Source organism: Trichechus manatus, unplaced genomic scaffold (genome assembly GCF_000243295.1).
Source record: "Trichechus manatus latirostris isolate Lorelei unplaced genomic scaffold, TriManLat1.0 scaffold00297, whole genome shotgun sequence".
Lineage (NCBI taxonomy): Eukaryota > Metazoa > Chordata > Mammalia > Sirenia > Trichechidae > Trichechus > Trichechus manatus.
Genome location: NW_004444233.1, coordinates 1,310,578 through 1,323,453, shown reverse-complemented (window position 1 = coordinate 1,323,453; position 12,876 = coordinate 1,310,578). Strand labels below are relative to the sequence as shown.

The 12,876-nt window shown below is 45.3% G+C and overlaps 2 protein-coding genes across 2 annotated transcripts in view; both read right to left on the bottom strand.

Annotated features, from left to right (window-relative positions):
• Positions 1–2,709: 2,709 nt before the first annotated feature.
• GSTM3 (glutathione S-transferase mu 3) lies at positions 2,710–6,456 on the bottom strand. Its single transcript, XM_004390439.2, has 8 exons — positions 6,317–6,456; positions 5,859–5,934; positions 5,401–5,465; positions 4,022–4,103; positions 3,831–3,931; positions 3,389–3,484; positions 3,191–3,301; positions 2,710–2,896 (listed from the first exon to the last, which is right to left on the bottom strand). Exons 1-8 carry the CDS (start codon positions 6,368–6,370, stop codon positions 2,798–2,800), a joined length of 684 nt encoding a protein of 227 aa, XP_004390496.1. The 5' UTR covers positions 6,371–6,456; the 3' UTR covers positions 2,710–2,797.
• Positions 6,457–6,469: 13 nt separating this feature from the next.
• Positions 6,470–12,876, bottom strand: part of EPS8L3 (EPS8 signaling adaptor L3) — a 17,488-nt gene continuing 11,081 nt past the window's right edge. The window contains exons 17-19 of the mRNA XM_004390438.1: positions 12,146–12,278; positions 11,732–11,805; positions 6,470–6,557 (exon numbers count right to left, since the gene is read on the bottom strand). Of these exons, the coding sequence (XP_004390495.1) occupies positions 6,470–6,557; positions 11,732–11,805; positions 12,146–12,278 (295 nt within the window). The remainder of the gene's footprint in view (positions 6,558–11,731; positions 11,806–12,145; positions 12,279–12,876) is intronic.

Below are 12,876 nucleotides of genomic sequence, written 5' to 3'. Positions count from 1 at the left end.
CCTGTGATTGCTTCTAACCAATAGAATAAGGTTTCAGAGTGTTAATTCTGTGATTACATTACACAGGACTGTGTTGTTGTTTTTGCGTGTCACTGAGTTGATTCCAACTCATAAGTAACCCCACCTACAGAGTATAACGACCTCAAAGGTATTCTTGGCTGTAACCTTTACAGAAGCAGATCACCAGGTCCTTGTCTCATGGAGCTGCTGGGTGGGTTCGACCCACCAACCTTTCGGTTAGCAGCTGAGTGTTTAACCGTTGCGCCACCAGGGCTCCTACACAGGACTGCAGTGTCCCTCTTTCAAGGTGACCTTTTCCCTTGCTAGCTTTGATGAAGCAGATGGCCCTGTTGTGGAGACTCACATTGCAAGGAACTAAGAGCGGCATCCAGCTGACAGCCGGCAAGAAACTTAGGCCCTCTGTCCAACAGGTCACAAGGAACTGAATTCTGCTCATGATCACACAAACACGGAAAAAGATCCTTCTCCAGTAGAGCACTGAGATGAGACTGCAGCTTTCGGATGACACCCTGAAGTAGGGGACCCAGCAAAGACATACATAGACTTCTGGCCCGCACACTATGAGATAATAAATGTGAATTACTTTAAGCTGCTAACTTTGTGATAATAATAATAAAATAAAATAAAAAAATCAAACCTGTTGCCATCAAGTCAATTCCAATTCTTAGCAACTTTATAGAACAGAGTAGAACTGCCCCACAGAGTTTCCAAGGCACACCTAGTGGATTTGAACAGCCAACCTTTTGGTTAGCAGCCATAGCACTTAACCACTATGCCACCAGGGTTTCCTGTAATAACAATAGCAGCAGTAAATAATACATTCTGATTTCTGGTCATATCCTCTATCTAGTCCCCAGAGGCATCCTTCCCTTAGAGCACATATGTACTTAATTCTAGGACATGGGAAACCACAAATTCAAACTTATAGCTATCAGGTTGAAAAGACTCTCCTCAGCTTTCTACCTCTCCTGGCCATAGGCTTCCCATACCCAAGATATAGGCCTGGACACCTAAGTGCTATTTGCAAGGGTGGCTAAAGGTGGCAGCTGAACTATGTACTTAACATCTTGTGTCTGTACTAATCCTCCCCGACCTTACCAGGGCTTCAGACAATTCCTGCCCTCTCTCACTAGGTAGATCCTTGGCTCCTGGTCCACAGGGGACAGCAATCATGTCCCCAGGCCACTAAGGCTGAAGACTCTATAAGATTTGCTCTGTGAATGGACAGTGGCATCAACTCAATGTCTACTGGGCCAGTTTCTTTTACGTTGCTTTCATTTCTTAAAATTAGTTTCTATTGCACAAGTAGTGCATAAAAACATCTCCTTGTTAAACAGGAAAAAAAAAAGTAAACATTAGCCTCTTATCTGCAATGTCCCCTTTAACTTCCACTCTCTCACACTTTTCAGTTTGGTGTGTCCTTGCAGAACTTTTTCTATTTATTCATGTACATACACGTATCTGTAGAAAATACTTTGTGGTTGCCATTTTTAAAACATGAAAGGTATCACACTGTACATACTAATCTATGACCTAATTCTAAAATTTCAACTCTTAGAGATCTTCCCATGTTAGTGCATATACTTCAATCTCTGCCATGTGGTATTCCACAGTATGAATGAACATGTTACATGATTTCCACTTATTTGCTATTAAAAGCAATACTCCAACAAACACCTTAGTATATTCTTCTTCAGGTATATGGGTATTTATAGGACGGAGTTGTTAGGTCACGGTATATGATTTAAATTTTAAAAGATATTGACAAACTGTCATCCAAACGAGCTACAACAATTTACAAGCTCATCTATAGGAAATGCATCACTTTCCCAAACCTTGGACAACACTGTAAGTTTATTAATTTCTGTTCATCTGATAGAACAATGGTCTGTGTTGTAATTTGCAGTTCCTTGGATTATATTTAAACATTTTTTTTACATTTTTTTGGGGGGGCATAAATATTTCTACTTCTGTAATTTGTTCATAGATTTTTTTCTGTTATTCTACTGAACTGCCTTAATGATTAAAGAGTTTCTCATAATCTTTATACTGGTTCTGTGTCTCTTTGTCACCTGTCTTTTAATGTTGCCTACCATAGGGAAGTTTTAGATTTTGATACTGTTTGATACATTTTTACCTTTTTATATTCTATTTAAAGTTCCCTTACCTTATGATCACAAATTCTTACAGTTTTGTTAATATTTCGACAGCTTCGTGTTTAATGTTGTTTAAATTCCGGATGAATTAATTTTAGTGAATGATATAAGGTAGGGCTCTATTATTTTAAACTGGAAAGCAACTGTCCAGGCTCAGTTTATTGGCTAGCCTACCAGCTGGAAATACCACCTTTGTCATACTAAATTTCCGTATATACATGGGTCTGTTTCTGAACTCCAGTTCATCACTACCACCAGTACCACAGAGTTTTAACTGGTACCTTCACCAGACCTTCCATAAGGCCTCCAGTCCCATTTAACATACTTCCTCTCTGCAACTGTTCAACCTCACCTTATTTCTAGTCCTTACTCTCCAGACTGGGCATGACCCTCTCTAACTCTGAACACAGCTGGGGAGCAGGGGGATGTCAGTGGTGGAAAGACTGCATTTACATTTTGATAACCCTACACATATCCTTACTCTCCTTGCACCTCTACTCCCAAGAGCAAGCCAGCTGGACACCAGTAGCCAAAGTGCTATTTATTGAAAAGAGCAAAGACAGGATAAGTCCCCTAGGGACACGATGGAACAAAACAAGCAGTGTAACTCTGCCTCCAGCTCAGCATATTCTCTTGTTGCCCCACTTGGCCATCTTGTTGTTGATGGGCATCCTGAAGAAGCGGTCAGACTGCATGTATGCAGCTATTTTCTCCAAAGCCTGAAGGGAAAGCACACCAAACCTTATAAAGATCCAAACCCAGTCCAACAGAACCAGACCAAAACCACAACATTCACATTCTGCCTGCCTCCACTAACCCCCATTTCTGGTAGACAGAGCCTTTAGGGTGGAAGGAACCAGGCCTTTACCAAGACTTAAAGGCTTAGAGGTGACACACTCTTGGTCCCTTTAGGCAAAAGCTGTGTTGGGCAAGAATCTACCACTGTGGGGTTCCTCAGGGCCCAGGGGAGCCTGTGGGTTTTTTTGGTAAGAGAAAGGTGCAGGGAGCCTCACCTCAAAACGGCACATGAAAGCCTTCAGATTTGAGAACTCATCCAGGCACTTGGGCTCAAACATGCGGTTCTGATCTAAGACATCATAGGCGAGGAAGTCCACAAAGGTGAGCTAGAAGGACAATAAGATGATCAGATCTGGAGAGTTCATGAACACCTGCAGAGATAGACAGATATCCCCTCCTTTCCTTCTTCCTACCTTTTCCCCTGCAAACCAGGAGAATTTCCCCAGGAACAAGGAGAATTGTTTCAGTTTTCCAGGTAGCTGTTCTACGTACTGAGGCTTCAACTTTTCCTGAGAGAAAGTGAAGACAGAGTAGGAGAAGAACAGCTGTCATCTCTTCATAGCTGACCAGGGCAGGGTCCAGTGGTGGACAGTTAGCAGCCCCTTCTCCAGATGCCTTCCACTGACTGCCTTCAGGTGGGGGTGGCAGGATGGGAAGCAGGAGTTTGAAAAGGGTAAGGGGCCAACACAACAGTTACAGCACAAAACAAACCAGAAAACAAGGGTTCTGTCTCCTGTTCTCACTGACAACCTGGGTTGGTGAGAAGGTAGCAGCAGCAGAAACGTGTCCATGAATGCTTTTTTTTTTTTTTTTTCCTGATACTGCATTCAGCTGATACCTGTTAAGGAAACTCACATGGTCAGGACTGTAGTTGATCTGTACAAGTTGCATGCGGAAATCCATTACTTGGTTCTCTATGATGTCCACTCGAATCTTTTCTTCTTCTGTCTCGCCACCTGTGGGCCAAACGACAAGAACTCACCTTGGCTGCACCCAGCCCTGGTGAACAAACGGCGTGGTCTCCCTCACCAGCCTTCCCTACTCACACATATTGTGTTTGCGAGCAATGTAGCGCAAGATGGCATTGCTCTGGGTGATCTTGTTCTTCCCATCCAGGAGGTAGGGCAGCTGGAAGGAAAAGAAGATCAAGTGAGTGACATGGCTCTCTTTTGCCTCCCCACCTCTTTCCACTGGAGAAGATGAGGCTTCAGGGAAGTGAACAGTAGAGAGAACACACTGTATTAGGAGAAAGGAGAAGCTCAGTAGAAGGTAGAAGGTAGCAACGGGGTCTCCACCTGATTCTAGACAGGAGTTCTTAATCTGTGTGTGTGTGTGTGTACACACGTGCCAAGGACCCCTTCTCAAAATAATGTTTTCAAATGTTTAAGGCAAGTTACATATATTTACAGAATTATCAAAATATTTTTAAAAAAACCAAAATTTTAATAAATTAATATGTGCTTATTAATGTATTAAAAAACTAGCAGGTCTAATAACTACCATTAATTTCAAAGTAATAATGACTATAAATGATATTCAAAATATCTGCAATAAATGTAGTTAGTTATGATACAAAAATATCTGATCCCTACTGGAGTCAAAGTCACAGACATAGCTAACAACCAATGGGGCTTATCACCTATATTCACAACAGAAAAAAATGCTAAATTTCAGTTAGCGGTTAGTAGAAATGAAAATGTTATTTTTATTCTCCATTCAAGTTCATGGACCCCTGAATTCTATCTATTCTATCCAGGTTGTTAGCTGCTGTCTAGTTGGCCTCTGGCTCATGGCGACCCTATGCACAATGGAACAAAACACTGTCCAGTTGCGGAGCGGACCATTGTGATCCACAGGGTTTTCTTGGACTGATTTTCACAAGTAGATCGCCAGGCCTTTTCTTTTTAATCTGCCTTAGTCTGGAAGCTCTGCTGAAATCTGTTCAACATCATAGCAGCACACAAGCCTTCACTGACAGACAAGGTGGTGCCTGCACACGAGGTGCACTGGCCAGGAACCGAACCGAGGTGTCCTGCACATCAAAAAAAACCAAACCTGTAAACTCAATGCCGTTGAGTCACTTCTGACTCATAATGACCCCTATAGGATAGAGCAGAAATACCCCATAGAGTTTCCAAGGCTGTAAATCTTTATGTAAGCAGACTGTCATATCTTTCTCCCTTGGAGCAGCTGGTGGGTTGGAACCATTGACCTTTTGGTTAGCAGTCGAGTGCTTAACTACTGCACCATCAGGGCTCCTTGGTGTCCTGTAAGGAGGGTGAAAATTCTACTACTGAACCACCATTACCCCCATACTATCCAAGTGAAGAATCCCTATTCTAGGTCCTTCCAGACCAGAGAGAGAAGAAGCAAGGATATACTTGAATGCCTTCTCTTTTGCCCTTTTTCCTCTAAGGCTGCTTACATTAGGAAAGTCCAGGCCTAGCTTGAATTTCACATCCAGCCACTGGCTTCGATCATAGTCAGGAGCTGTAAGAGAGAGAATGAAGAAGGACTCAACCTCCTTTTAATATCTAACCTGAGGAGTCCGTGGAAAGACCTAAATGAACCAGGCCAATACCGCGAACTCCCAGGCCCAAAAAGCTTAACCATTTAGTCTCTGGGGCCTATGTGGTTAAGCGTTAACACAGGGTTGGGCCATCAGAGAGGGAGAAGCCCTAGCTCCAGGTAAAGGATGCGCCGCCGCCCCCCCCCCCCCCACCCCCCACACAGGGCCTTTCTGCTCCCAGGTGGGAACCGACCCAGGCATGATGCCGTCTTCTGGGCACAAGAAGAAAGGGATAGTTGACTGGCCTACTTGGCTTTATGCGGGGCAACAACAAATCAGCGCTACTGGCGCACAGGCACCCAGAGCGGCATTACCTTCCCCGCACGTGTACCGTTTCTCCTCATAGGCTGAATCCGTGAACTCCAGTAGCATGCGGATGGCGTGCGCCAGCTGTGGGGAGACAGCCCGAGGTCAGCGCCTGCGCGGCTCCCACCGGCCCCCCCGCCCCTCTACCGCCAACGCCCTCAACCCAGGGCCGCCCACACACCCAGTATCTGCCCAAGCAGTTGTTAAGGGGTTGCCAAGACCCGCCCCGCGGCCTGTTGCCCTCGACTCCTCCCCACGGGGTCCGGCGATCCCCAAGGTGGGGCAGGGATCTGCCACCATGGCCTGGGACTTCGGCTGGGGCTGGCCGAGCCAAGCGCGGCGAAGAGGGTGGCTTGACGTCGAGGAGCCATTTCTCTCGGAGACCGCTGACTTTAAGAGACCCGGCACCTCCACCTCCCCGTCTGTCTCCCTGACCGAGCAGCTCAGCACGTGAGGCGGCACTCACCCCGCGAATATCCCAGTAACCCAGGACCATAGTCGACTCGGACGAAGAGCTCATTTTAATTCCGTGCCTTGGAGAACCGCAGGTAAGGAATTAGCAGGCGGGATTTATACCCAACGCAACAGGAAGGACCAACGTGGATGCCCTGACTCCGCCCTAACGCCGCTCTCCGTTGATGACCCCTCCCTCCGCGCGCACACCGAGGTTCACGCGCCTGTGCAGCTTGTGCCGCTGTGGCAACGTCCTTGAGAGGAGCGAGCCCGACGTCCGAGGCGACCAGAGGTTGTGGCCTCACGCTTTTCCCCCCTGGTCAGAGCCGCACATCATTCACATCAGTAGTGTCAGTCGGGGCGGGAAGAGCGCCAACGGTCCAGGCATTGCGAACCCAGTGTTCGGGAGGAGTGTGGGATTCACAGCACAAATATTTACCGAGTCCTGAGTGGAGGGCGTACTCTGACTGCCAAGGAGTCGCTATTTTTTGGGGGGGGTGGGGAGGACACATAAATTACTAAACCCATAAAACTGTCAAGTAGACTTGATTCAGTGAAGTCCTCTGGAGGGACAGCTCTCTTCTGGCTGGAAAAGAGGGTGATTCTGAGAAGAAATCAGGGAGGAGGTGGGCATTTGAACAAAGACCTTAGTCATTGGGAATGCAGGAAATGGCACTCCAGGCAGGAGAAACCTCAGAGCAAAAGCTGGAAGGTGGGAAATACAAGTATATGTAGAAGGAACAGCAAGTGTTGTGGATTTGGGCTGTTTTTATGAGTTTGTGATGGGGTGGAGGGAGACAGAAGGTGGGAAAAACATATTGGGATCAGGTTGTGAAGGGCCTTGCATGCCAGCGAGGGGAGTTTGTATGTTTTTCCTCCGGTCATTGGGAAATCTCTAGATCACCGCTGTCCAGAAGAAATATAATGGAGGCCACGTGTGTCATTCAAAATTTTCTGTTTTTTTAAAAAAAAAATTAGGTGGATTAATTTTAATAATGTATTTTATTTAGCCTAATATATCCAGAATACTATAATTTTAACATGTAATCAATAGAAAATTATTAATGAGATACTTTACATTCTTTGTTTTGTACCAAGTCTTCAAAATGCAGTGTATTTTACACTTAAAACACATTTCACTTCCCATTAGCTATGTTTCATGTGCTCAGTAGCCATAGGTGGCTAGTGGCCACTGTATTGAACAGTGCATATTAGATGCTTTGCTGAGGTGAATGATATTGTCAGATTCTCCTTCAGGGAAATTAATCTAGCTTCTTTGTGTAGAGTGGAATGGAAGAGGGAACACACTGCCATTTTTGTTCATTCATTCACTCAACAAATATTTATTAATGTACCTATTGTGGGCAGGCACTGTTTTAGGTACCACGGATGTGAATTGAACCTCAACAGAAGACAAAATCCCTGTCCACAGGAAGCTTATATTCTAATGGGGAGAGGCAGAAATAAATGAGAAAATAAGTAAATATATAGATGGTAATACACATATACTTGCAATGGAGAAAAGTAAAGCAGGAGAAAGGGATAGAGAGTGCTTGGGCGGGAGTTGGGGGTTCCCACCAGGAAGAGGATTTGTGTTTTAAAGTGTGTGTTCATGGAAGGCTTCACTGAGAAGTTAGCCTTTAAGCTAAGACCTGAAGGAGGTAAGGGATCAAGTCACTGTTGTGGGGGCTGAGTGGGTGCAGGAGTGGGGCTGGGAAGGTGGAAAACTCTAGGCAGCAGGAAACAGCAAGTCATCACTGTATACACGGTATTTAAAACCATAAGACTAGATGAGATCACCATGGGAGTGAGAATAGATAGAGAAGAGACGAGGTCTGAGGGTTTTGGGTCTTGTGGCGCATCAACATTTGGAGGTTGGGGACATGAGAAGAATAAGCAGGAATCTGAAAAGGAATGACCAGTGAGATAGGAGGAAATCCAGGAGAGCGTAGTGTCCTAGAAACTAGATGAAGATATTTGAAGGAGTGAGCAACTGTGTTAAATGTAACTGATCCTTCAAGTAAGATGAAGACAGAGAATTAACAGTTGAATTTAGCAATGTCAGGGTCGTTGGGGACCTTGATAAGAGCAAGACATCTGTTAGGAGGCCTCTTCAGTCCTGGGAAGAACTTAGCGTCTGAATTTAAGCAGGGCCCATGAGGATGGAAAAGGAGCATAAATTTGCAACAGTTTCAATGTGGGAGAGACAGGATTTGTCAGTTGGCTGTGGAGGTGTAGGAGAGGAAGGAGTGCAGAAGCTACTCTGAGGGTTTCTGGCCTCCACAGCATGGCCACTTAGGGCACACTGAATCTGAGTCCTTAGTTCCCCTGGTTTGGGTGTGGGGAATCGTATTTCCCCATTAGTCCAGCTGAAACAAAGCTGGGACTTTTTAAAAGGGATTTCACTAAAAAGAAAAAAGTGTAAATACATAAGAACATTTATTATGCCCAGGTTTCTCCTCCCGAGGTAACCAAAGGCCAGGTCACAAATTAACTTGAGATATATGACCCTAATACTCCTCAGTATGTTTTCTCTTCCAAAATGGGCGACTGAGAGCTTGACATAACTAACGCCATGATGAACCTATAAGTTTTTTTTGTTTTTTTTTTTCCTTTGCTTTCTTCTTTTCACATACCTTTGTTGATGACTTTGTTTTGCTCTGTCTGGCCACCTGTGGTTTAGGACTCCCCACGGGAAGATTAGAGCCTGATAAGGAGGGGAATGTACAGCATGTATCTCTTTAGTATGCTAAAGAGTCTCTTGCAGTTACCTTGTAATGAATAACAACAGTTCTAATCTTTGTAAAAATCATATATAAGCTCTAATATAAAAATGCCTTTTGGGACTCCATAGAAACAGCCTGCATCGCTGTCAAATCCCTGGTGGTGGACACCTCCTAAATAAAACTTTCTTACTCTTTCTGACTTGTATGTTTCATTTTGGCTCGACTGCTCCAGGGCACGGACCCTATTCAGGTAACAGGTATAAGGCTAACATTTATTGAGCACCTATCATGCCAGGCACTAGTCTAGGTATTAGACTTGCAAAGATGTCACTTTAACGACTAAGGTGCGCCTGACCAAGCCATGGTATTTTCAATGGCCTCATATGCATGGGCAAGCTAGATTTTGTTTTGTTTATATATTTATTTATATTGGGCTTTAGATGAAGGTTTACAGAGCAAATTAGTTTCTCATTAAACAATACACACATTGTTTTGTGACATTGGTTGCCAACCCCACAGCATGTCAACACTCTCCCCTTCTCGACCTTGGGTTCCCCATTACCAGCTTTCCTGTCCCCTCCTGCCTTCTCTTCCTTGCCCCTGGGCTGGTGTGCCCATTTAGTCTCGTTTTGTTTTATGGGCCTGTCTAATCTTTGGCTAAAGGGTGAAGCTCAGGAGTGACTTCAGTACTGAGTTAAAAGGGTGTCGGGTGGCGGGGGGTGGAGCTGGACTTTGAATAAGGAAGACCAAAGAAGAATTGATGCCTTTGAATTATGGTGTTGATGAAGAATATTGAATATACCATGGACTGTCAGAAGAATGAACAAATTTGTCTTGGAAGAAGTACAGCCAGAATGCTGGTTAGAAGCAAGGATGGTGAGACTTCGTCTTAGGTACTTTGGACATGTTATCAAGAGAGACCAGTCCCTGGAGAAGGATATCATGCTTGGTAAAGTAGAGGGTCAGTGAAAAAGAGGAAGACCATCAATGAAATGGACTGACACAGTGGCTGCAACAGTGGGCTCAAACATAGCAATGATTGTGAGGGTGGTGCAGGTCCGGGCAGTGTTTTGTTTTGTTGTATATAGGGTTGCTGTGAGTCAAAATCGACTCAATGGCACCTAACAATAACAAGAAGTCTGGGTACTTCATATGTGTTAGGAAATTTATTTCAATTTAAACTTCACAACAACTCTTTGAAGTAGGTAGTGCACCCATTTTATAGAAGAAACTGAGGCCTGGAGAGGTTGGATGAGTTGCCTTTCTAAGCTCAAGTTCTTGTAGATGGTTTGGAATTCAAACCTCTGTCTAATAGCATAATTTGTGCTAGTTCCACTGCACTTAGATGTCCAGACAGCCCCTCACCTCACCTCAGTCTTTTCTGGGAAATCTAGGGAACCCTGGACTAAAGCCTTTTTTATCCCCCTCAGCCCACCAGTTCTGGAGGATTTCCCCCTCCTTCTAGGGCTCCTTCAGCTCTGTGAAGCCCCAGAAAGCCATGGGTTAAATATCTCCTTCCTCCATCCCAAGAAATTAACTTCTCTGGTTAACTTTTGCCCACGACAAGTCAGACCCTAAGGACCTCACCTTTTTTTCCTTTGGTGAGGGAAAATTTTTGCTTTCTTAGTCTGTGTCACCAGCTAAGAGAAGTGATTTTCTGAGGCCAGGAACTTGAAGGAATGACATAGGCAGTCTAAAAATAGGGAGATCTTGGGCCCAGACAAGGTTAGGGTCACAAACAAATTCAGCTAAGAGAGACTTAAGGGGGCATCTTGTCCAGTCGAGGTACTCCATTTGATAAGTACATCAAGTCACATCTGTAGACCAAATAAGTAAAAATACAACTACTATTACGTGTTTATGAGGGGGTCCATGACAGTTCTGAGATTAAAACTTAAAGGCCACTTAAACACTAAAAAATATTAGAAGCCACAGAGTCCGAACTCTTTAACGGTTGAGAAAACAAGAGACCCAGAGAGTCAAATGATTTGTGTCAGAATTTACATAGCCAGTTGCTGGACTTTTTACTTCCAATCCCATGTTCCTTATGCTCTGCCACTAAAGAGACAAGCTGGAAGGTGAACTCAAGGTTGGCTCAACCAATGGGAGGGGACAAAAGTTATATTAAAAGAGGAAGTTACCAAGTAGAGCCTGGTGCCCTTGACGTGTGTTATTGCTGTTTTGAATCATAAGCCAATGTGAGTGATCAAAATCTGCAACTGGCAGCCCAGTGCTCTTTTCTCCTGTGAAGTGTTGTCCCTCCAGAAGGATAAAGGCAGTAAGCTAGCCTTATTTTGGAACTTGTTTAGAAAGAGAGTAAGGAGAGATTGAACCATAATTCTTAAATTCTGACTCTCAGCTCCACGTGGCAGTGGGAATTCCCACTCACATTCCAACAGTCTGGCCCAGGGATGGCTGTAGGGCTGCTGCTGTTTCATGCCCAGTGTTCCAGCCTTTCCTGCCTCCTTGCCTTTGGCACAACCCCATTCCCCCCCACCCCCCACCCCACATCAAGCCCAGAGGAAACTGCAAGGCAGACACGTGTGAAACTTCAAGGTGCTTTTATTGGGAAGAAGAGAGACTGAGCAGGGTCCTGACAAGCCTAGGGGCAAGTGTTTCAGGTTTAGGAAAGAGACACAATAAATAGGTAGCAACTGGGGAGGGCTCCCAACACAGCAAGAAGGGGCATCATTTGTCTCGACCTTGTGGCCTCCTCATCCTGTGTGAGCAGGGGTGTGGGGTTCACTGGTGACTTGGAAGAGGAATTCTTGGGGCTCTAAAGGATATCAGATCTGCCATCTTGCCTGTGAGAGGGCCCCAGTCTTGGAGGTGCCTGAGCTGGTGCCTAAGGACTCATCTGGGAAAATAAAAGGATTCGGATGAGGCTGGTGCCAGGTGAGCACTCCAGAGCTCAGGACAACAGTAAGCTTGGAGACTCAAGCCATGCCTGAATGCATGAAGTCAAGTCCCTGGGGGATCATCCTGTGCCCAGAACCTGCCACGCTCCGTTCCACCCCAGGGCTGGACCCTGTTGGCTTGTCCACCTGGCACTCTCACTCTCAGCCAGGGAGGATAAGATATTCCCAATCGGAGTCAGGACCCCAGGGTGTCCTCACCCCTAGCATCCTTCTGACAGCCTCCAGCCGTGCCTGAACCCGGGGGGCCTCCTGTGGACACAGCATCTGTAGTTCCCCAGGTCTCATGTGAAGCAGCTGGTTCCCCGTTAGGGACCCAAGGGTCCTCACCGTGCTGTGAACAAAAACAGCACAAACCGTCAGTGGGGTGGAGGGACGCTGGGCCTGACTATTTGAGTAGAGAAGGGGGAGTTTGGGTTTGGAGGTTGGGTTTATAGGAGAATTCATGGAATATGGTTTCTGGAAGTGAAGGAGTAAGATAAGCATTTTGGTTTAAACCAATTTCAGGATTCCCAGGTTTGAAGGGAAAAGTATGCTGAATGAGAGTCTTCTGATGGTGGAGGGTTGGCTGAACTGGCAGCCTACATTCTTCCTGAGTTCACTGCTTGGATCCTTGCTTTCTTCTCCATGTCAGGGCTCCCCATTTAATACCCTAACCTAGGCATGGGCCAGCCCCTGCCCCCTTATGGCTTTATATTTCGATCTTTGATCTATTTCGAATTAGTTTTTGTATATGGTGTGAGGTATGGGTCCTGTTTCATTTTTTTGCAGATGGATATCCTGTTTTGCCAGCACCATTTGTTAAAAAGACTGTCTTTTTCCCATTTGATGGATTTTTGGGCCCTTGTTGAAGATCAGGTGACCATAGGTGGATGGATTTACATCTGGGTTCTCAATTCTGTTCCATTGGTCAATGTATCTGTCATTGTACC